Genomic DNA, 20,080 nt, shown 5'->3' on the forward strand with positions numbered 1-20,080 from the left:
ATCTAATTTAACATGTACTATACTTTTATAGTCTTATCTTGTAAAAATATCCGTTACATTTAGAAAATATCAAAAAGTGGGAATATTTCTTTTTTACTTGCTTAACCATTTTTCATGCTGGATAAAGACATTACACATATTTTCCTTTTGGTTTTAACATGTGTTCTTAAGTTATTTTTAACTGTTTTCATTTTCTTGTATTTTACTTAGCAATTTATTTGTTACTTATCTTTTTATTTCTACCCTATCTTCTGGAAATTTCCATAATATATTTTTCCGATACTCATGCACCTCACTTGACAAAAATAAATATCAGTCAATTTTTTTCAAAGTAATAGTTTATGTCACCCTGATTCGAAACTGTGTCAATAGTAATGACTTATTATTTTAATTGAAATAAGAAAATAGGATAAAACCCAACCGCTCCGAGCGATATTTCAAAGTCTTCGCACGAATGCACAGTTTCTCTTTCCCTCAATTCGACTTCAATGGCCAGAACCGATAAGAGAGCCCGAGAAAGAAACGGCTCTTCTTCGTATTTTCTAGGATGTTTCGGATTTTCTCGGGAAAAATACTCAGACAAGGGGATGGTTGAGACGGACAAGGGTGGTGAAAGGAAGATGAAGAAGAAGAAGAAGAGCAAGAAGCCAAGTCGGTGGTTTTTATGTTCTAAGTTTCGCTTCAAGAACGGCGAGATCAAACCGGCGCCGATAGAGGAAACAGAGAAACCGACTTCGAGCGTAGAAGATAAAACTGATAAGAAGAAACCCGTTCTGCTGATAAGTCGTATGACTGATCGTAAGAATATTCCGGCTGATGAAAAGACCGCCGTGAATCATGAAACAAGAGAGGTAAAAACAAAAGTCTTTGATGTCGATTTTTGTACTTATGATTTTTGAAACGTTAAAAACATTTGACAGTAACTCGATTTATGATTTGAGTCCTATTTTTTTTTTGGTTGAAAATTTTATTCGTATCGTTCGTTTGCTTATTTATTCAGACAAAACCGAAGGACTTACAAGTCGTAACGACCGACCGATCAAAACCCACTGAACCGTTGCCTTCCTCGAGAGGAGACACGTGTCCTGCACGTATATCCAACTCAGCCCGTTACGGGAAACCGAAGATGAAACCGTCTCGGGAGAAAGGCGGGTCACGGGTCGAAAAGTTTGATCCGGTGATTGGTATTTCAGTCATTGTATTGACGCTGGTGATTATGTTAGTTTGGGGTCGACTCTGTGCGATTCTATGTACATCCGCTTGGTGTTATTTTCTACCTCGTCTCAGAGACGCGGCCGCGTTAGCAAAACGCAAACGCAGCGGTAGCGACGGTTCCGTGTGTGCGCCGGATTTGAATTCAGAGTCGTATAAAAGAAAAGTCGTTATGGACGGGTTTCTTGGCCGGCAAAATCGCGTTTCATTGTCGTGACGATTTCTTTTATATTATAATTGGTTTTGTCAAATATTATTATTTTTTTGTTTTTTTCTAAAGATGGATAAACAGTGTCTTCGTTTAATAACGATGATTGATCGACTGTGAAATGGATACATTAAATGGATAGTATATTATCTGTGGTCTTTTTGGAAGTCAATATTATCTAAGCCTACAATCTGGTCATCTCAAAAATTCCAATGCATCTACAGTAATAACAATAATGTTTGATCGCACTTATTAAACTACAAGAAATATTTAGTCCGCAAATAGCGTTGTTTGCTTTTATATTTGTTATTGGTTCATTTGGTCGGTGGTGCCCACGTTTTTTCAGTTCTTTGAAAATATGTGAGAATTTTGTGACAGTGACATAGCCAGACATAGTATAAACATTTATGTGACCAGAGTCTTTGCTGTATTTTTTTTGTTCGTTTGCCTCAACATACTTCTTTATCTTGTCATCTTGATCATGTTTGCAACAATAATCAGTTTCTGAACATCATATCCTTACCGGCTTAGATGGGAGACAGGCTATAGAGGTGCCATCAGACAGTCATGGCCCAAAGCAGATGAAACATCTGGTTCCGGCTGCCATTACAACGGATGTTTAACCGCTAGTAGTGATTTGTCTTCAGTCTACTGGTCAAATATATATATATTTGTAAGAAGTTTAATCAAATCATACTTTGAACGCAAATTACTTTTGACACATTCGAAGCCGGCACTCCTATAGATTTATACATGGAGATAAAAGTTTTGATCTTATATATGTATTTTATATTTAAAACCAAAGATTTGAGATAAATTGGATAATCTCTTTTTAATATAGAGAATTTCATTAGATAGTCTTTAATTCCTTATTAGTTTGTTTTTATAAAATAGACTAAAAAGAGGAAACTAACTAAAAGAAGTTTTATCAAAGGTATAAATATGCATTTATATTCTTAATGTTAATTAATTTAGATTTAAGGGTTTATAATTAAGAGGTGGAGTTTTGAGGATGAATTCAATTTTTAAAAACAAAAGTCAATCTTAAAATTTTCAAAATAAAATAGTTATTTTGGTTTTTTTTTATTTTTGTAGGTTATTTTTGCGATAAAAAATTAAAAAGGCTATTTCAGAAAATTACCCTTTTTATATATGTATATTTTGTTTTCATTGTAAAATTTATATTCTTAGCAATATGAAAATAAAAAAATAAAAATGCAGTAAAAGAAATTAAAAAAAGAGTACAGATATCCGGCGGAAAATGCACAAGCTACTAGTCAGCGTCTCCTGCTTCTTCTTCCTCTCTTTCTTTCAGGCGTAACCCTAGAAAATTGGAGCCATGAGGGGTCTGATCTCCGGCGCGAAGAGGCTGTGGACACTATCACCGCAGACGGCGATAACCACCGCCATAGCGAGAAGAAGCTACAGTGTAATACCGATGGTCATCGAGACTTCATCGCGAGGCGAGAGAGCTTACGACATCTTCTCGCGACTGCTCAAGGAGCGTATCATCTGCATCAACGGCCCCATAAACGACGACACGTCCCACGTCGTCGTGGCTCAGCTTCTCTACCTCGAGTCCGAGAATCCTTCGAAGCCGATTCACATGTACCTCAATTCACCAGGCGGACACGTCACCGCCGGTACGCTTATCCGATTCCCGGTTACGATCTCTCTGTAATTATTATGCCAGATGTCCATGGATTCGATTGCTTGATCTATAATCTGTTTGCCTTGGATTTTGGATCTGTAATTGAGAATCTACTCGTGCTATTGTAGAAGATGATAGTGATTAGTATCAAACTTATTGGATTCATTGCAGAAAGATTCTGGAATATTCGATCATTTGTGTAAAAGTTGTTAATGAATCTTCTTCTTAGTGGTGAAATGTTGATCCGTTATGGCTTTGCAATTGGGCAGGTCTTGCGATTTACGATACTATGCAGTACATTCGATCTCCGATAAGCACGATTTGTTTAGGTCAAGCTGCGTCCATGGCTTCTCTTCTGTTGGCAGCAGGTGCCAAAGGACAGAGACGGTCACTTCCCAATGCGAGCGTCATGATTCATCAACCTTCGGGAGGATACAGCGGACAAGCCAAGGATATGACTATCCACACGAAGCAGATTGTTCGTGTTTGGGATGCTTTGAACCAGCTGTACGTGAAACACACGGGGCAACCCATCGATGTGGTTGAGAAGAACATGGATAGGGATCATTTCATGACTCCTGAAGAGGCTAAATCGTTTGGTATAATCGATGAAGTGATTGATGAGAGACCGATGGAGTTGGTGAAGGATGCTGTTGGAGATGAAAGCAAAGATAAAAGTTAAGAGAAGCTGGTAATCAAAGTAATAAACTTTTTTTACTCTCTCTTTTTTTCTCATTTTGCTCTTGTCTTGATGATGATATTGATAACCTCTCGCAAACCATTTTTATTTTTCCTCGTATCAAATCCTTAAGACTATTTTTTCGGTTCAGCTAAAATGCTTGAGTGGATAAATATTGGCGTTGGATTCTGATCTCCATCCCAATTGCAGTCTCATCAATAATAACGATGAGAATGCTTTGTGTCGCCTAGTCTTGCAGTTGCTTATAATGATCTGTTCTCTATGCCATTTGATTTAAGTTTTGAACAACATCAGATTCTCAAATACATTCTGGGGAGTACATAGCCCTTGAAACCGTATGTGCTCCTCTATTGTGCACTTGATCACCTGTAAATTTTTTAGATTGTGAAAAAGGGCAGGCAGGAACAAAAAGTTAGTAAAGGCAATGTTCTAAATTTTAGAAAATATATAATTAATATAACTATTAACTTACTGCATTTCACATGTTTTAAATTATTTCTGTTTCTGTTTATATGATGTTTTTAGGTTTCCAAGCAAATATTTAATGTTTTTTTTTTGTTTTTTTGACCAATTATATTTTATTGAATGATTTTTTATTGGTTAGATTAGGTTTAGTCATTGTAGAATGAATGAAAAATTAACAGTTTTTTTAATAATTGGGCAAAAAATTAAACACCAATTAATATGAAATAGAATCAAGTCAATATTTTTTTTAACATGGTTACCATTTTTTTTTTCCGTCACACACTATAAAGTAATTCAAAAAGGAAAATAAAATAGTGATCTCGTTCTCGTCTGTGAAGAGGGGGGAAGGAGACGAAAAGGCGGCGACGTGAGTAAACAAGTTTCGCTATAGCCTCTTCATCTCACAAAATCTCCGACTAAAATTTTGGTTTTTCTAACCCTAATTCCCTTCTTCATCTCTCTTACTCGTTCTCGCTTCATTGCTTGAAGCCCTAAGCCCTCTCCATCTATCATCAGCAATCTTTTTTTTTTACGGTGGAGAAATCTCTGGTGAATAAGAGTCGAAGTTTCTTATTGAATACACTCTGAGCTTGTTTTGGAATCGGCGATTCCGCTCGGTGTTTCTATCTGTACTCACAAAATTAGGGTTCTTATCCAGCGTCGCCGATGGCTCCCAGCCGTAAAAAAACAGGGAGCAAAGGCATCGAGAAAGGAGAGTTTAGACTGGGTGATCTGGTTCTTGCTAAAGTCAAAGGCTTCCCTGCTTGGCCTGCTAAGGTTCGTCTTCTTCTGCTCTCTCTCTCTCTCTCTCTCTCTCTCTCTCTCTCTCTCTCTCTCTCTCGCTGTTGATGTTCGGCTTCATAGTATAAGGCTTCTAGCTTATTGCTATGTTAGTGTCTCTTAAGCTTGGAGCGTTTTGAACTGCTGTTATTTCTGATAGAGCTGCGTAGGATTGTTCATTTTTGACTTTAACTACTGTGAAAGTAAAAATGGTTTTGTGTTTCAGATCGACCGGCCCGAAGATTGGGATCAGGTACCAGACCCAAAGAAATACTTCGTTTATTTCTTTGGAACACAGGAAATGTAAGCATGCGCCTCTTCTTCTGTTTCTACTTATTGTTCATGGTTTTAGATCATTCTTATCCCCAGTTAGAAAGCTATATTCATATTCTGTTCGTCATGTTTCTGGAGTTAGGTAGTGTTCCCTCTCTGATTGCAAAAAGCAACTGCTTTGTTGTGATTTCGTTCTCTCAATATTAAGACTTTTGACCAATGTAATTACACTTCAATGCAGAGGTTTTGTTGCGCCTCCTGATATTCAAGCCTTCACTAGTGAGGCAAAGAGTAAACTTCTAAAAAGATGTCAAGGGAAAACGGTCAAGCACTTCGCACCAGCTGTGGAGGAAATCTCCGCTGCGTTTGAGAAGTCGCAGAGTTGCAAGTCCAGTGAGGCTCTTTTGAATGCTGTTGAGCCTAGTTTGACAAAGTCTAAGGCATTGGATGGAACCGATCATAGACACACTGGTGCGGATGAAAGTTCTGATAAGTTCGATTCTAGGGTGGATCCTGATCTCCATAAATTAGTTGAGAATGATGGTGCGGAGCCAAAGCCTGACATAGGAGAGGAAGATTCCTCCCCGGGTGGTGGGCCACTGGAGCCTGACTCGGATAAAAGATGTAAAGATGAGGTTCTTAGAGCCAAGCGTCTGCCTGATAGTCGAGCTGCTACAGATAATAATTCCACTGGTCAATTAAAGGGCAGTAAAAAGGAATCTTCTGACAATAAGTTGGTTTCGGATCTTAATATCGCTGGTTGTAAAAGCTCAAAAAAGTTGCTTAAAGAGAAACCAAGCGCCGGTGTCTCGAGTGATAAGCATGAGTATGCACTTGGCTCTAAAAATGGGAATTTGGGGAAGAAAAAGAGGTTTGAAAGTGAATTTGGAAAGTCTGCATCAGGAGCAGATGAAAGTCAACGTGCTGCCAAGAGACAACGATCTGAAGATGCTAAGGATCAAAACCCATCTAAGAGGAAACGTCTTCTTCCTGATGGTAAAGCCGAGGGATCTGATTCAGCTGGCGTTGTGTCAATTCGAAAGCGTGAGACTGCTGATAAGGAAATGGTTGGTTATACAAGGCGCCACAAACATACACTTGAGCACACAAAATCTTCCTCCTTTTCTGGCTCTCGTGATAAAAAGGGAACAAATCATCCAGAGCGGAAGATCAGTTCATCTTCTGCTGAATGTGTGAAGGTTTCAGCTGCTCAGCTGCCTAAGAGACGGAGGGCAGTTTATATCTCTGATGAAGATGACGATGAAGATCCAAAGACTCCGGTGCATGGAGGACATATCAATGTTCGCAATGATACTACTGATGGTCCTAAAAGTGCTAAGGCGTCCCATGATGGTCCTAAAAGTGCTAAGGCGTCCCATGATGGTTCTAAAAGTGCTAAGGCGTCCCATGATGGTTCTAAAAGTGCTAAGGCGTCCCATGATGGTCCTAAAAGTGCTAAGGCGTCCCATGATGGTCCTAAAAGTGCTAAGGCGTCCCATGATACTTCTATTAAAGTGAAGCGGTTTGAAGGATCTGAAGAAAGTGCCGAAACAGGGAAGGTACCGCTGTATAAAAATTACAAGGAGGCTTCACGTGCACTTCCTGATAGCGTGGAGGGTCTTTCGTACAGCTCGCCTATGGGAAAATCTGCGACCGAGTTCCCCCCAGAAAATGTCAAGCCAATCTTAAAATCTCCCAAGAAATCCCCCAAGCAGATTGCAGTCAAGAAACAGGTGACAGGACAAAATAAAACTGCGAAAGTCTCTGGTGAAGGAATGCCAGATAGCGTGGAGAGCCTCACTAACAACTCGTCTATGGGAAAACCAGTCATCAAGTTGCCCACAAAAAATGTTAAGCAGGTCGTGAAATCTCCTAAGAAGTCCCCTCAGTTGGTTTCAACTAAGAATCAGGTGGCACGACAACATAAAATCGGAAAAGTCTCTGGTGTGGGGATGTCAAAAAAATGCCAAGGTGATTCTTCCAAGGATGCAGTGGCTGTTTCTGATAGAGCTAGCTCTTCTCAATCTCAAAGAAGCAAACCAGCATTAGGGGAAAAACCAACAAACACTCCAAAAGTTGCAACTCGTTTGAACGATGCTGTAGTGTCAATAGACACTTCTGTTAACCTGTCCGCTGGGAGGTATGTTTTTGTATATCCCTATGTTATTGATATGTTTTTCTTTCGCTTGGAGGTTATAATCTTTGTATTCTTTTCGTATTGTAGGATTGGTGTCAATCAAGAAAATGGAAGTACTCCGTTGATCAGTTCCGGGTTGCCAGATTCTTCTTCATCTATGAAGTTTCTGATTGCAGCTGCCCAAGCAAAAAGGAAACAAGCACATACACATACTTCACCGTCTGTGAATTTAGACAATAAGTTCTCTGGCATCGGTGAAACTCAGATGAGAAATAACAGCCCTTCCATGGTTCAGAATGTATCATCTCCTGCTGGCGACGCCATGGTGACTGATACTCTGGGACACCAAGAAGTTACAACTCCGTCAAATCATGGAAACCAGTCCGCATCAAGTAGCCAAGCTGAGATTGAAGAGAATGAAGAGAGAAGAGTTAGCTCAGGGCATATGCCAGTTGGGGATGCTGTCACTGAGGCTGCAATTTCAAAAGATGCTTTCGAGGGAATGATAGAGACCTTATCCAGAACGAAGGAAAGTATTGGACGTGCAACACGCCAGGCAATTCAGTGTGCCAAGCATGGGATTGCCAGTGAGGTAAGTTAAACTGTGGTACCTAATATCGGTAACATTTTTTGACCTCTTTCTTAAGACTGTCGTTTATCTATGATAAGCTTAAGAATAGACTGCAAATGAAGTTTCAATTCAGCCTTTGCTTTGGTCAAATGTTTCGCGAGAACTATCTGCAGCGTTTTTTTTTTTTAGGTTGTGGAACTTCTCATACGAAAGCTAGAAAGTGAGCCTCATTTCCGCCGTAAAGTGGACTTGTTTTTTCTCGTTGATTCGATCACCCAGTGTTCCCATAGCCAACAAGGTAAGCTTCCTCCTGAATGGATGTAGCAACTCTTTCCAAGTGGTTGATTTTCTTTTGAGGTGCTTGCGGTATATTTATACTGTTGCTGTCTTTCTGTCTACAGTCGAAGATAGTGTATCTGTCTGCTATCATGTATAACTAATAATATTAAAATGATAGATCATGATGCATGTGAACTCTTCTTCAGGTATAGCTGGCGCGTTGTATATTCCTACTGTGCAGGCAGCCTTGCCACGCCTTCTAGGTGCTGCGGCTCCGTCAGGGACTGGTGCTCGTGAAAATCGCCATCAATGTCGCAAGGTTTTTTGCTCTTTGTTCGATCGAGGGCACTCTCATGTTTTTGTTGTTCAGAGTCAATAATCTCTTGCTCCTGCTAGGTGTTGAGGTTGTGGCTTGAGAGGAAGATTTTCCCAGATTCTCTCCTGCGTCGCTATATTGGTGATATTAGTACCTCTGGCGGCGATGCAACCGCTGGGTTTACCTTACGACGTCCTTCTAGATCTGAGCGTTCTGTAGATGACCCTCTAAGGGAAATGGAGGGGATGCTTGTTGATGAGTATGGGAGGTATGCAATTTTTTCCGGTTATAGTTTCTGATGGGCATCTGGTTAGAGACAGATTTATTGCGGTTCTGATACGTGAACTATTTTTTCTGCAGTTATGCGAGTTTTCAGCTGCCTGGATTTTTATCTTCTCATACTGTTGGAGACGATGAAGAAGATGAGGATCATCCAACCACATCACGGGAAGTTAAAAACACACATATTGAAGAACCAGCCGATGCTATAGGCAAATTAGAGGCACATGATAGTCCGAGTGATAAACCTCACTGTGTACGCGAAATGGAAGATGCTTCTTATCAGCCAAGAGATGAAGATCCTTCGTATGATAGTTCGAGTGATAAACCTCACAGTGTGTTAGAGGCTGTCAATGGTGTGCGTGAAATTGAAGATGTTTCTTATCAGCGAAGAATTGAAGAACCATCGTATATCTGTGGGATTGAAGCAAGGGTCTCACCGGTTGCAACCACTGCAACTGAGCTGCCTCCTTTTCCAGAGGGTTCTCCTGCAACCGAGCCGCCTCCTTTTCCAGAGGGTTCTCCTGCAACCGAGCCGCCTCCTTTTCCAGAGGGTTCTCCTGCAACCGAGCCGCCTCCTTTCCAGAGGGTTCTCCTGCAACCGAGCCGCCTCCTTTTCCAGAGGGTTCTCCTCCGCTCCCTCATGAATCGCCTCCGTCTCCCCCTCCCCTACCTCCTTCTCCTCCATCCCCATCCCCTCCTCCACCTCCATCATCTCCACCGCAGCTACCACCACCACCGCCTCTCTCTGAGCAATTTTTACCAGCAGCACCAGCTCCATTACCACCTTGCCAATCTATAACTCTACCACAATCATCCATAACTCAACCGTCCAAGCCTAGCTATCCTTCGTTACCACTTCAACCAGGATTTGCTCCTGCATCATATCCAGTATTGCAACATGAATACCATATATCTACGCAGCGGTCTATCGTTGCTATTGTAAGCTCACTGACTCGTATTCTGATCTAGTCATCTTGTAATTGCTCAAGCTACATTGGCTTGTACTTTTTGATTTATTAACATGAAGCCTCATTACAGGACCAACCACTTCGGCCGAGCAGTATCTCTTTGGGACATGCCCCGAGGACTACGCATCTCGCTCCAGCCCCATCCAGCCATTTTTCGCTTCCAAGTCGGGTTATTGAATCACAACCCCAACGCTCCTCCTTTCCTCCTCCTTACCCTTTTCCAATTCAGCCAGTTGACGCCCCGCGACATATGAATGAGGATCAATGGCGGTTGCCTTCAAATGCACGTCGTGCAGATACTCAACATGGAGCTTGGATACGTGGAAGAAACCCACTTCCAGGCTCTCTTACGGTTACAGATGGTATGTATATGCGAGAACATCACATACCTTTGCATGTTAGTTTGTTCATGTTCATGTCGTCTACCTATTATGGACATTCTGCTGCATCAGTTGGTTATGCTTCTCCCTTCTCCCTTTTTGGTTGACATTGGTGATCTTATTTGGAACAACAGGTTTCGTTCAGCCTCCTCGAGAAAGACCACCTTCAGGGCCAATGAGCTATCAATTTGCTGCTAATAATATGCATGCGGTTACAGTTGTAGGTGAGACGATCTAACTCGATCCATCTGAATTTAGCCGATCATACATGAAGTTAGGATCTGTTGCGTTTCCCTGCAATGTTTAACGTTTCAATCTGCTATTCAAGGTCATACTGCTTCTCAGATGCTACCATCTCGGCCTGACCCATCTTCTGCAGCTCGTTGGAGGCCTTCTTGAAGTTAAGGTAGAGACTACCTTTCGGTTGTTCTTTTACACTTAAAATAGGAAGTTGCTAGTTTTCATTAGCATGTTTCACTTTCTCCGTCTCTAATTTTCTTGTTCCTGGATTGTTATCAAACAGTTTGAAATAGACTTCTCTCCCTTCCATGGAAGACTTTTTGTTGGCGGTATATTCACTTCCAGAGGCATCAAAACTCTTCAGGCTATTGTCAGGAGAATACTGCTGTATATTGTAAATTTTCCTGACAAATGTTCTTAACGTTCTAGTTAAACGAGTTTCGAGTTTTCAACTCCTAATATATTGGGTTAAGTCTGTCTGATAAGAATTATAAAACTAGTAACTGTCTTTACTTGTATTTGAGACCCGATCTTGAAAAAATGAACACCTGATGAGTGTAGTTTCTGCACAGAGAAGTAAGTTCGAAAGTATTAGGTGCAAGTTTATTGAACCTAATATTGGTTCCCGAAAATGGTGACATGTTTATTTAGTGTTTCCTGTTGTTTGTGGGTAAAGTCACTTTAAAGTTTTTTGGTGTTCTCTACAGTTCCTCCTAGACGAGATGACTGTATGAGAACCCGTAATGTTGAACCTCTGTATTACTGCTTTCTCCAACGGTTATTGAGGCGATGATGCTATTTTGCTCACTAACTTACTTTCCGTTTTTGCTGTTTTTGACAGGTGTCTCTTCTCTGCATAACCTAGGTTTTCCTGCCTGGAGCCGTAGCAGGAACATGAAGCATGCATTTAAACAACCGCAAGTTCATTCAGCGAGTTCTACAAGAATATCAATATTGAAAACACACTATATCAGAAGTTTGTTGAGAACTTGAGGTATTAGTTTCTCTTTATATTTGTCAACCAAACTTGTCTATGGGGCTTATAGTTCAATCTATAAAGGGTTTCCAGCATCCATGAATTAATAATATCCTTGCAAGTCATATTTGTGCTGGTGACATAGTGAGCTTTTGTTTTAGACAACAGTGTAATACTGTTTGAGAAGACCTGATGTTGTAACTTTTGTGCAAGTACGGATTGAAAACTGCGAGAAACAGATACAATTTTTTTTTGGGCTAAAGGAGAATACAAATACAGTTGTGTTTTATATTTGTTGGGATTTGACTTACCTGAGCCAATAAACTAACTCAACGAGCATTGTCCACCTAAGTAAATTTCTGGTACTTAATTGTAGAATTTGTTTTACGAGTGATTTAGTTCCTTGATCTGCATGGTTTCTATGTTGTCTATGAATTCTTTGGTTCTTCTTATATCTGGCTTCCTGATTTTTTTGTTGATTTCAATTTCTGAGTATACTAACACTCAGCTGCGTTGTCTCCAGCTAGGTTTACATTTTGGAACCCGGGGTGTTAGAAACAGATGCATCCTGGTTGGACCAAGTTTTCACGTAATGTCGACGTAAAGACATTGAGCTGGAAATGAAGCATGAGCCTCATAAAAGTTGAAGACTGGTATATAACAGAACGTATTGATCATCTGCTTCGTTGATTTTCTTTAGGTAACATATTTTGAAAACGTTATGCCCGTACTCGGTAAAATAGAATTGCTTTTGGTTTTGATCTTCCCCCTAAAGATGTTGGACAACGAATTAGTAACTTATGGAACTTTCTAAAGAATTATCTACAAAATAATTTTTTTTTAACTCATCTCAGTCATTGATGTTTATTATACTACGTTGTTATAACCGGTTGTGCTATTACGTTTTTTTATTACATCCACAGCCGAGAACCACTTCTGTCGCCACAAATGCGGCAGACTTCAGGCCGCTTTTCTTGGTCGTGGAAATGATGGCGGCAGAAGTGGAGTTGGTATGGGAGATCATGAAGGTGCGGCAGTGTTGACGACGGTGATTGTCGGTGGGTGGCGATTTTTTCTATCATGCGTTTACGAGAAAGTACGAGGTTAAATATTCCAATTAATTTAATCCACTTGCAAAAATTTATGCTTGTTTTTAAAACGGTGGATTTATGCTGTATATTTTTTTGATTGTTGATGAAAGTATATATTAACATTATTTTACCTAACGCGGTTGTTTGATTAATTCCGGGACTTTTAGAGCGGTGGAGCTGTGTTCACACGATACGTTTGTAATATTAGTCAACGAAACCACAGCTCATACCTGACTTACTGGAAAGCACTATTATCATAAAAGAAAATGTATATATATAAAATAGTGACAGTGTAATACAAATCTCACAAACCAACAATTTTAACAAATTGTTAATAAATGCATGGAATATATATTAGTGTTTGTCAAGGAAGGTTCATTGTAATGAAAAGAAAAAAAATTGACTGCGCTACAGATTTTGCTGATAAAACCACATGGTAGAAAAGTATTCAATAACTTACAAAAAAAAGAAGGAAAAAAGCACAATCATTACATCACTATCACAAGCTTTCTTTTCCTCCTTCATAATTTTTCTCAATTTGGAAGTGTTTTTCTTTCTTCCTCAGAAAATTTTCTCTAATCTATTTACTTTGCATAAAGGCTATAATAGCTTCTTCTGCTTTTTGATTTGTATAGTTTGAAAAAAAGAATGGGTACAGTTAAATAACGAGAATAAAAACTGACCTTTCTGCTTTTTTAGTCCATAGCAGTCTTGCTTTTCCGACCTGTTAAAGGCTTTGGTAACCCATCAAAGATTGAGCTTGTAATAGCCGCAGGCGTAAGCAAATCAGGTTTCAAGCTCCATTTAGAAGTCGGCCATAGAGACAGTGATGATGAACCGTTGCTGCTGCTGTTACCTTCGGGATCTTGCAGACTCGATGCACTCGACGATTTTCTAACACTGCCAAAGCTGTCTGAAACTGGAGCATCCATCAAGTTGATTGGTACCGGGTTGAAACTACTAGTCTCAGATTCTGCTGATAGATTAGTTCTGCTCGAAGCTTTCGATCTCAAAGCTAGGCCTTTTCCAGCTATCGATAAAAACCCTCCATTGCTGCTACTGTTCTCCTCTTTCAACAGAAGTTCCGGAGTCCGGGATGAAAAATCGGCTTCGGATTTTTGACGTCTTCTCATAAACTTATCGGAACTCGTTTCTTGACCGGTGTTGTTGCTGTCCGGTGATTGGTTAACCTCATCGAAAAGTGCATTGGCTAAGCTTCTCGACTTCCTGTGGTGGTTTAAGGGAGTGCTAGTGGAAGGGAAAGGTCTGAGGTACTGATTACTACCACCGTTGCTAGAGAGATGATGATGAGAAGTTTCTGTCTTGTAAGTTCCCATCTCCAAGAACCCTCCTTCGGAAACTGTTCTGTTTGCTGGTTTTAGCCCGTAATAGCCTTGCAGCGAGTACATGGCTGGGGAAACTTTCTTCTCCGAAGATTTCAGTCTCAAAGACTGGAATGAGTCAAACACGTCGTTGTTATCGTTTGGCGGTTCCAGTTCGTGGCATGAACATCCCTCTCTGCAAATTAAACGACAAGAGGAGATCACTTTGGTACTGAAATATTCAACACAACCAAAAGGCTCTAGATCTTTGGGAAATTGAGAAACAAAAGCTTAGGTAATAAATGTAAACTACTCCGCAATAAGAATCCAAACTTATAATAAGCAATAGCTTTTGCATATCACACAGCCTTTTAACTTACCCATGGTGTAAGGAGCCATTAGATAAACAAGGAGAAGGAGGATGTCTCCCAGGTAATGGAATCTGAAGAGACTTGAGAGCAAACATTTGAAGATCAGTAACGAGTCCATTCATCTTTTTAACATCTGCAACCTGCAAAACAGAGCATTTTCACGACACAATATTAATTAAAAAAAAAACATAAAAATCAAAACTTTTCTTTCCCTCGTGTGTTCTTAATCACGCCTCGATTCGAAATTAAAAAAAAAAAATCCATTTTATCAGTACCATTAATTCAATTCTCTAATTAGTTAAATTCAAAACCTAATCTCATCGCAAAACATCTTCTTCCTTTTTTTAGTTACCTCGACGCCGTATTTGATGGCAATGCCGGCGAGAGTATCGAACTTGGAGACGCGGTGCTCGATATAACCCCGGTCAGGGGAGTTCGAGCCAGGGAAAGTCGGGGAAGAGCTGGAAGGAGGAGGAGACGAGTTCGGCGAGGGGATGCGAAGGATCTTAGATCTAGAAGGACTCTTCTCTCGGGAATTTTCCGATCGATCTAAGAATCCACCGTAACAATTATCATCGCGGAACTTGCCGTTGCTGTATTCGGGAGGAGGAGGAGTCCCATTGCGATTGGAAAGCCTTCTCTCTCGATCCATGTACATAATAATAATAATCTCTCTTAGGACTTAGATCTGATCAGAATTCAAAAAAAAAACATCAGCTCCGATGAGGAGGAGGGGGAGGAAGAACAAAAAAAAACGAACGAAGAAGAGCCGTGGACTCGACAGTCGATCCGATGGATTTTTTTTTCTTTTTTTTGCAGATTTTGCCGGGGGGAACGAGAGAGAGAGAGAGAGAGAGAGAGAGAGAGAGAGATCTCTGTGCTTCCTTCCTCCTCTTCTCTCTCGTCGCAGCGGTGGAATTATACCGATTTTTATTTTTAATTTAATTAAGAGCTCAGAATAGATGAGAAACAGAAAATGATCGCATTATTTAAGAAATTAAGAATATGCTTTTCAAAAATAAATCGCTTTACAACTAAACAAAAATTGACGTTAATAATTTTGATCTTTTAATTTTCGTTGCATTTTTCAAAAATATCATGTAAGCATTTTTTATTGTAGTGACATTAAGAAATTAAGATTATTAATGAGAGATTCTGATTGGATAGAAAGAAATTATCTACTTCTCAATAATGCATAGCATTTGCTTCTCTAACTGGAAAAGAAAAAAAAAAGTCAAAAAACTAGTCTGTATGTTTGACAAAACAAAATGTCGGCGAGGGGGAGAGTCCAATTAAATCACATTCTTTTTTGCCTAAACAAAACTACACATCTAGTACTGATAGATAAAACAATTAATTACAGAAGTGAGGTTTTATTAAACACGTTCCTAACCTACAAACAACTAGTGGTCCAACCCCTCTCCTAAGGCTTTAAATGCTTGGTTTGAGACAAACGTCAGGTTACTTTGCGTTCTTTGAACCTTTTGTGTGGAAAACTACAAAGAGCTCTATGTTGTTGGCAACTATTACATCAAGTTTTTAGCAAAAAAGAAAAAAGGAAAGAGAAAACTATGTTGGCAACTATTACATCAAGTTTTTAGCAAAAAAGAAAAAACTACTACATCAAGTGTTCTCCCAACGGTTCAGTTCGATGTCTCATTGTTTGAGCTATGTCTTGGTGTCTAACTTCCTATACATGGATGAACATATTATCTTATACTATGTTTTAATAAAAGTTTGTGGATGTTTATACAAGTTCATATAGGGGGTATACATACCTTGGTTTATGTTTATTTTCATTTGTATTTTCATATAGCCACGGATCGTTAGAAGAGGATAGTATTATTATTAGAACATTGTCTAGCAATGGTCATTAAAACATTGGGGATGTAGCTCAGATGGTAGAGCGCTCGCTTAGCATGCGAGAGGTACGGGGATCGATACCCCGCATCTCCAATTTTATAGATCCCCCCGCATTCATTTTTTTTTTAAGTTTTTTTTTAAGTTTTTTTTTCGACTCGACCGGCTTTCACTAGCAACTAGCAAGTCACCAGAGACACTTTTTAGGGCCTAACTAAAATCCGGCCAACCCAAACGACTTATAGCTTTTGACCTTTTACCAATTCTTTTTACACTTCTTACAGTAATGTTTATGTAGTAGCTTCACATTAGATTCGGTGTACATCATCATGATAATTAAATTGATAACCAAACCAAGAATTTAGAACAATCAACTTATAAACACAAGGATCTGGATCTGACAGTTGCAAAAAACAAGGCAATGCTTACTAATTACATCTGAATCACAAGTGATTTTAAATTCAAAAGAGAAAAAAAAAACAAATCTAAGTTAAAATGTGGAAAGCATATCAACACCAAGACGGACCATGTTTTTTTTTTGGCACTTTACAAAGAAACGCTAGAAAAATGAAGTCAAAATGATAATGTTAAAAACAAAGGATTCTCCCTTTCTTCTTGATTAGCTTTGTAGATTCGACTGTTGGGTATTATCATCTACTTGTTGTTCTTGATCTGGTTGAGGAATAGAAACACCACCATTCATTCTCGCTCGAGCTTCGGCAAACATTCTCTGCTGTTCCGCCGCTGCTTCCTCCTCCGTCATCTCTGCTCCGCTGTTCATCTTCACACTCCTCTGTGAATCTTGCTGCACAATTTTGCAAAAAAAAAACAAATTCAGAGCTTTATATAAATAAATTTTCGGACAAATTGGAGGGATGATGATGTTATTACCATGGTTTCGTATTTATGTTGCTCATAAGCAGCGTAGACTTCTTCAACGTATTCCCCAAAGCCAAGAACCTGAAGCGCTTTGAGCACATGCTCAGGCGCGATTGTTCGTTTATCCTCTTTGTTACACACTTCATTAGACTCTGACGATATCAGATTTATAAACTCTGCCATCATAGAAAGAAAATTAGCAGTTAGAAAAACGATAATCAGCTAATGATGAACAAAAGAGTGATGATTCATCATATTTTACCTACACAACACTCGATGAGAAGATCTTGCGCATCTCTAGCAACACGAACATCCGCTGGTAACATCTCTTTTATAATTTTAGTCATTGTAGCTGAAAACAAAAAAAAATCATAAGGAACAAACAAACATATTGTTAAATACGAGTTTATGGATATTACTCGAATGCAATCAAATCCTGAATCGCAAACTCTTAAACGAGATCGATATAGATCGAAGGAAGGAAAAGAAGACGACGAGGACGACGAACCTTTTGGTAGCGAAGCATCTTCCTTAGATTTTCCAACTATATCCATCGGATCCATCGTTTTATCTCTCTACAGAAACGATAATCAGATTAAGAGTGGATGATTACTTGTACCACGATTATCTATATGATGAAGAAGATAGAAAAATTTCGATTACAGGCTTACCTAATTCAATCCAGATCGAAGCGGAGGCGGAGTAGCGGCGAAGACGGGGTCTTATCGGCGGTTTTCTTTTTGTCTCTCTCTTTCTCTCTTTCTAACTCTGTAAGCCGAAGTCTGATTAGGGCATGACCTAATATTGAGTGGGCTTTTTATTGAAGTTTACATTAATCCAAGTTGGACCTGGTCTGACTCAGCCCGTTTCAGCCCTCTGTTTTCTGTTTTTAATTTGAACTAGATTTTGACCCGCACGCCCGTGCGGGTGTATATTTCAAAATATATTGCTATTTATTTTTCATGTTAATATCAAAGTTGGATAAACAATTCAAATCTGAATAACCGAACCGATCAAAATTATTCAAAATTTTGATATTTAGACAACCGAAACCATAACCAATAAGTATTTTGGATATCAAAATGTATCCGAAGAAATTATATACTTATATACATATTAATTATTTTTAGTTTTATTATATATAAAACATACAGAATATATATGATACTTTTAGGTTGATTTAAATATTTGAAAATATATAAAAATAGTCAAATATAAATATCTAACATAGATGATTAGCATTTAGACAGTGGCATATGATGGTGAATATCAAGAAATTTCATTTGATATGTTTTTTTTTTTTTTTGGTTTTCACAAAAAAACAACTTTTCTTCATTGAAAATTTATGGACATTAATAAACCTATCAATTCACAGTGAATGTACCTTCGCCTGACGTGATCTCATAATATTTTCAGAGAATCAAGAGTATATGAACAATACATAATAGTTGATTTATAAATTAATTTTGAACCAATTCTTTTGGTAACAGATTAATTGCAACTGAGTCAGCCGCATTTGTCGTCCGTATGGCAAGTTTTAAGGTAATTTACTTTTATTTAAAATAAAAATATTAACTCAATGGCAAAGGTTGGTAAATATTGAGCAAAACTCAGGGTCAAATACAAAATGTACTTCCCCTTTAATAGATTAGATAATCGAACCATCCTAGTAATGGGCTGGGCAGTTTGTAGGGAGTTTTTTTTTACATCAATTACGAGGGAGTCGACTTGATTTAACTGTTTTGTTGTTGTCATAAACTCAGGAGAGAGAGATAGAGGCTAGATGTACGCCAATTAGGCAGGCAAATGAAAAGAAAAAGAAAAAAAAAACAAATCAGAGAAGGGGTATCTAATCAATCAGAATCTGGATGACTCGTTCAAACATTATCACTCTCTTTCCTTCCTTTTTTTATGTTTGACTGTCTGTGACCGTGTGTGGATTCATAGGGATTTATGAATCTTCTCGAAATCTCAGATTCCTCTTTGTCCCTCCAGATTCATGTGTGTTTTTCACATATTTGTGGTTCACTATTATTATTTTCTCTTATCCATTTGCGTCTGTCGTGCAATGAAAATCAATCAGCTACTGTTATTTCTGGTAATATACCATTGGGTTCTTTTTTCAGATCTGAGATTTCGTTGTTTATCTAAATCGGGAATTTTTTTTCTTTTTTCTCTTCCATTTCATTTCGGTTAGGTAGATAAAAAAGCAAGAGTGACAGTTGCTGGAGGCAGCGGTTCATCGATCTCTTCCTGAGAATTTTTTTTTGGAAAGAAAGGAAGATAAAAATTAAAAGCATGAACAGATCGATAAACCTCTGCATCCAGCGGTTTACCTCTTCGTCAATCATCACTTTTGAATCCGTTTTTGACTTTCAAAGATTACGCAATTATTTTATTTATAGTTTGTTCCTCTGGTAGACCTAACAAACTGAATCAATAATCTCCTTGATCTGTTTTCTTCTGTTTTAACAGTGAGGGAAAATTTGCAATATTTTCTGGTAGTTTAGTTGAGTCAACTGAAGGCTATATCAAATGGATCTGGGGTTTAATTTTAATAAAACTCCAGATTCTTTTGATATGAAAAATGATTAATCTTGTAGATTCTTCTCTTGGTCGGACCGAACAGTGGTCTGTGATGCCGTTGTTTGTTTCTGTTTTATGTATGAATGCTATAGAATAGGACAGATTCTCTAAGACGTTAAGTGTCATGTAAATCCCTTGCGTTTGTACTTCGAAAGATTTTAGAGAGCCATTGTTTGGGGCATCCTAGTCTTAGTTTCTCTCCTGTTCTGTTGCTTCTTTTCTTTTTTCCAGTGATTCAATTTTGCAGTGATCATATTCCACATTTGAAGCTGCGGCACCAGTTCTTGTTACTGCTTACAGCTGGATATGGCGTCAATAATTAATTTCACTCTGAAAGCCGATATGGTCAAGATTTAATTTCACTCTGAAAGCTCGAGCTCCTATGTGTGTTTTAGTTTGCTTGTACTTTTTGTCTCAAGTAGGTCAAAACATTTCTCAACACTTTTTGGTAATAGAATCTTTTTGCCATATGTTTTTGCTCGTGGTGGATGAGGCAGACAGAACTAGGTGATAATGTTGAATTGTAAACCTCT

At 38.7% G+C, this 20,080-nt stretch overlaps 5 protein-coding genes and 1 non-coding gene across 6 annotated transcripts; 4 read left to right on the plus strand and 2 right to left on the minus strand.

Moving 5' to 3' along the window:
- The first annotated feature begins 419 nt into the window (after positions 1-419).
- On the plus strand, positions 420-1,592 carry LOC108816309 (uncharacterized protein At5g23160). The gene is made up of 2 exons (XM_018588887.2): positions 420-851; positions 1,001-1,592. Exons 1-2 carry the CDS (start codon positions 489-491, stop codon positions 1,427-1,429), a joined length of 792 nt encoding a protein of 263 aa, XP_018444389.1. The 5' UTR covers positions 420-488; the 3' UTR covers positions 1,430-1,592.
- A 1,079-nt stretch (positions 1,593-2,671) lies between these two features.
- LOC108814689 (ATP-dependent Clp protease proteolytic subunit 2, mitochondrial) lies at positions 2,672-3,887 on the plus strand. Its single transcript, XM_018587305.2, has 2 exons — positions 2,672-3,063; positions 3,341-3,887. The coding sequence occupies exons 1-2, from the start codon at positions 2,760-2,762 to the stop codon at positions 3,751-3,753; spliced, it is 717 nt and encodes a 238-aa protein (XP_018442807.1). The 5' UTR covers positions 2,672-2,759; the 3' UTR covers positions 3,754-3,887.
- Positions 3,888-4,545: 658 nt separating this feature from the next.
- Positions 4,546-12,681, plus strand: LOC108817143 (protein HUA2-LIKE 1). Its single transcript, XM_056990659.1, has 16 exons — positions 4,546-5,013; positions 5,243-5,319; positions 5,531-7,429; positions 7,514-8,018; positions 8,187-8,295; positions 8,483-8,595; positions 8,673-8,860; positions 8,953-9,334; positions 9,484-9,813; positions 9,913-10,204; positions 10,357-10,446; positions 10,551-10,628; positions 10,746-10,856; positions 11,304-11,456; positions 11,962-12,138; positions 12,362-12,681. Exons 1-12 carry the CDS (start codon positions 4,903-4,905, stop codon positions 10,619-10,621), a joined length of 4,167 nt encoding a protein of 1,388 aa, XP_056846639.1. The 5' UTR covers positions 4,546-4,902; the 3' UTR covers positions 10,622-10,628; positions 10,746-10,856; positions 11,304-11,456; positions 11,962-12,138; positions 12,362-12,681.
- On the minus strand, positions 12,360-15,176 carry LOC108817145 (uncharacterized). The gene is made up of 3 exons (XM_018589757.2): positions 14,575-15,176; positions 14,232-14,362; positions 12,360-14,047 (listed from the first exon to the last, which is right to left on the minus strand). The coding sequence occupies exons 1-3, from the start codon at positions 14,878-14,880 to the stop codon at positions 13,225-13,227; spliced, it is 1,260 nt and encodes a 419-aa protein (XP_018445259.1). The 5' UTR covers positions 14,881-15,176; the 3' UTR covers positions 12,360-13,224.
- Positions 15,177-16,105: 929 nt separating this feature from the next.
- On the plus strand, positions 16,106-16,178 carry TRNAA-AGC (transfer RNA alanine (anticodon AGC)). Its single transcript has one exon. It is a non-coding gene; the product is annotated as a tRNA-Ala (tRNA).
- A 262-nt stretch (positions 16,179-16,440) lies between these two features.
- On the minus strand, positions 16,441-17,770 carry LOC108815858 (protein Dr1 homolog). The gene is made up of 5 exons (XM_018588374.2): positions 17,633-17,770; positions 17,470-17,536; positions 17,224-17,313; positions 16,974-17,137; positions 16,441-16,887 (listed from the first exon to the last, which is right to left on the minus strand). Exons 2-5 carry the CDS (start codon positions 17,522-17,524, stop codon positions 16,702-16,704), a joined length of 495 nt encoding a protein of 164 aa, XP_018443876.1. The 5' UTR covers positions 17,525-17,536; positions 17,633-17,770; the 3' UTR covers positions 16,441-16,701.
- Positions 17,771-20,080: the final 2,310 nt, after the last annotated feature.

This window comes from Raphanus sativus, chromosome 7, assembly GCF_000801105.2.
Source record: "Raphanus sativus cultivar WK10039 chromosome 7, ASM80110v3, whole genome shotgun sequence".
NCBI classification, from domain to species: Eukaryota; Viridiplantae; Streptophyta; class Magnoliopsida; order Brassicales; family Brassicaceae; genus Raphanus; species Raphanus sativus.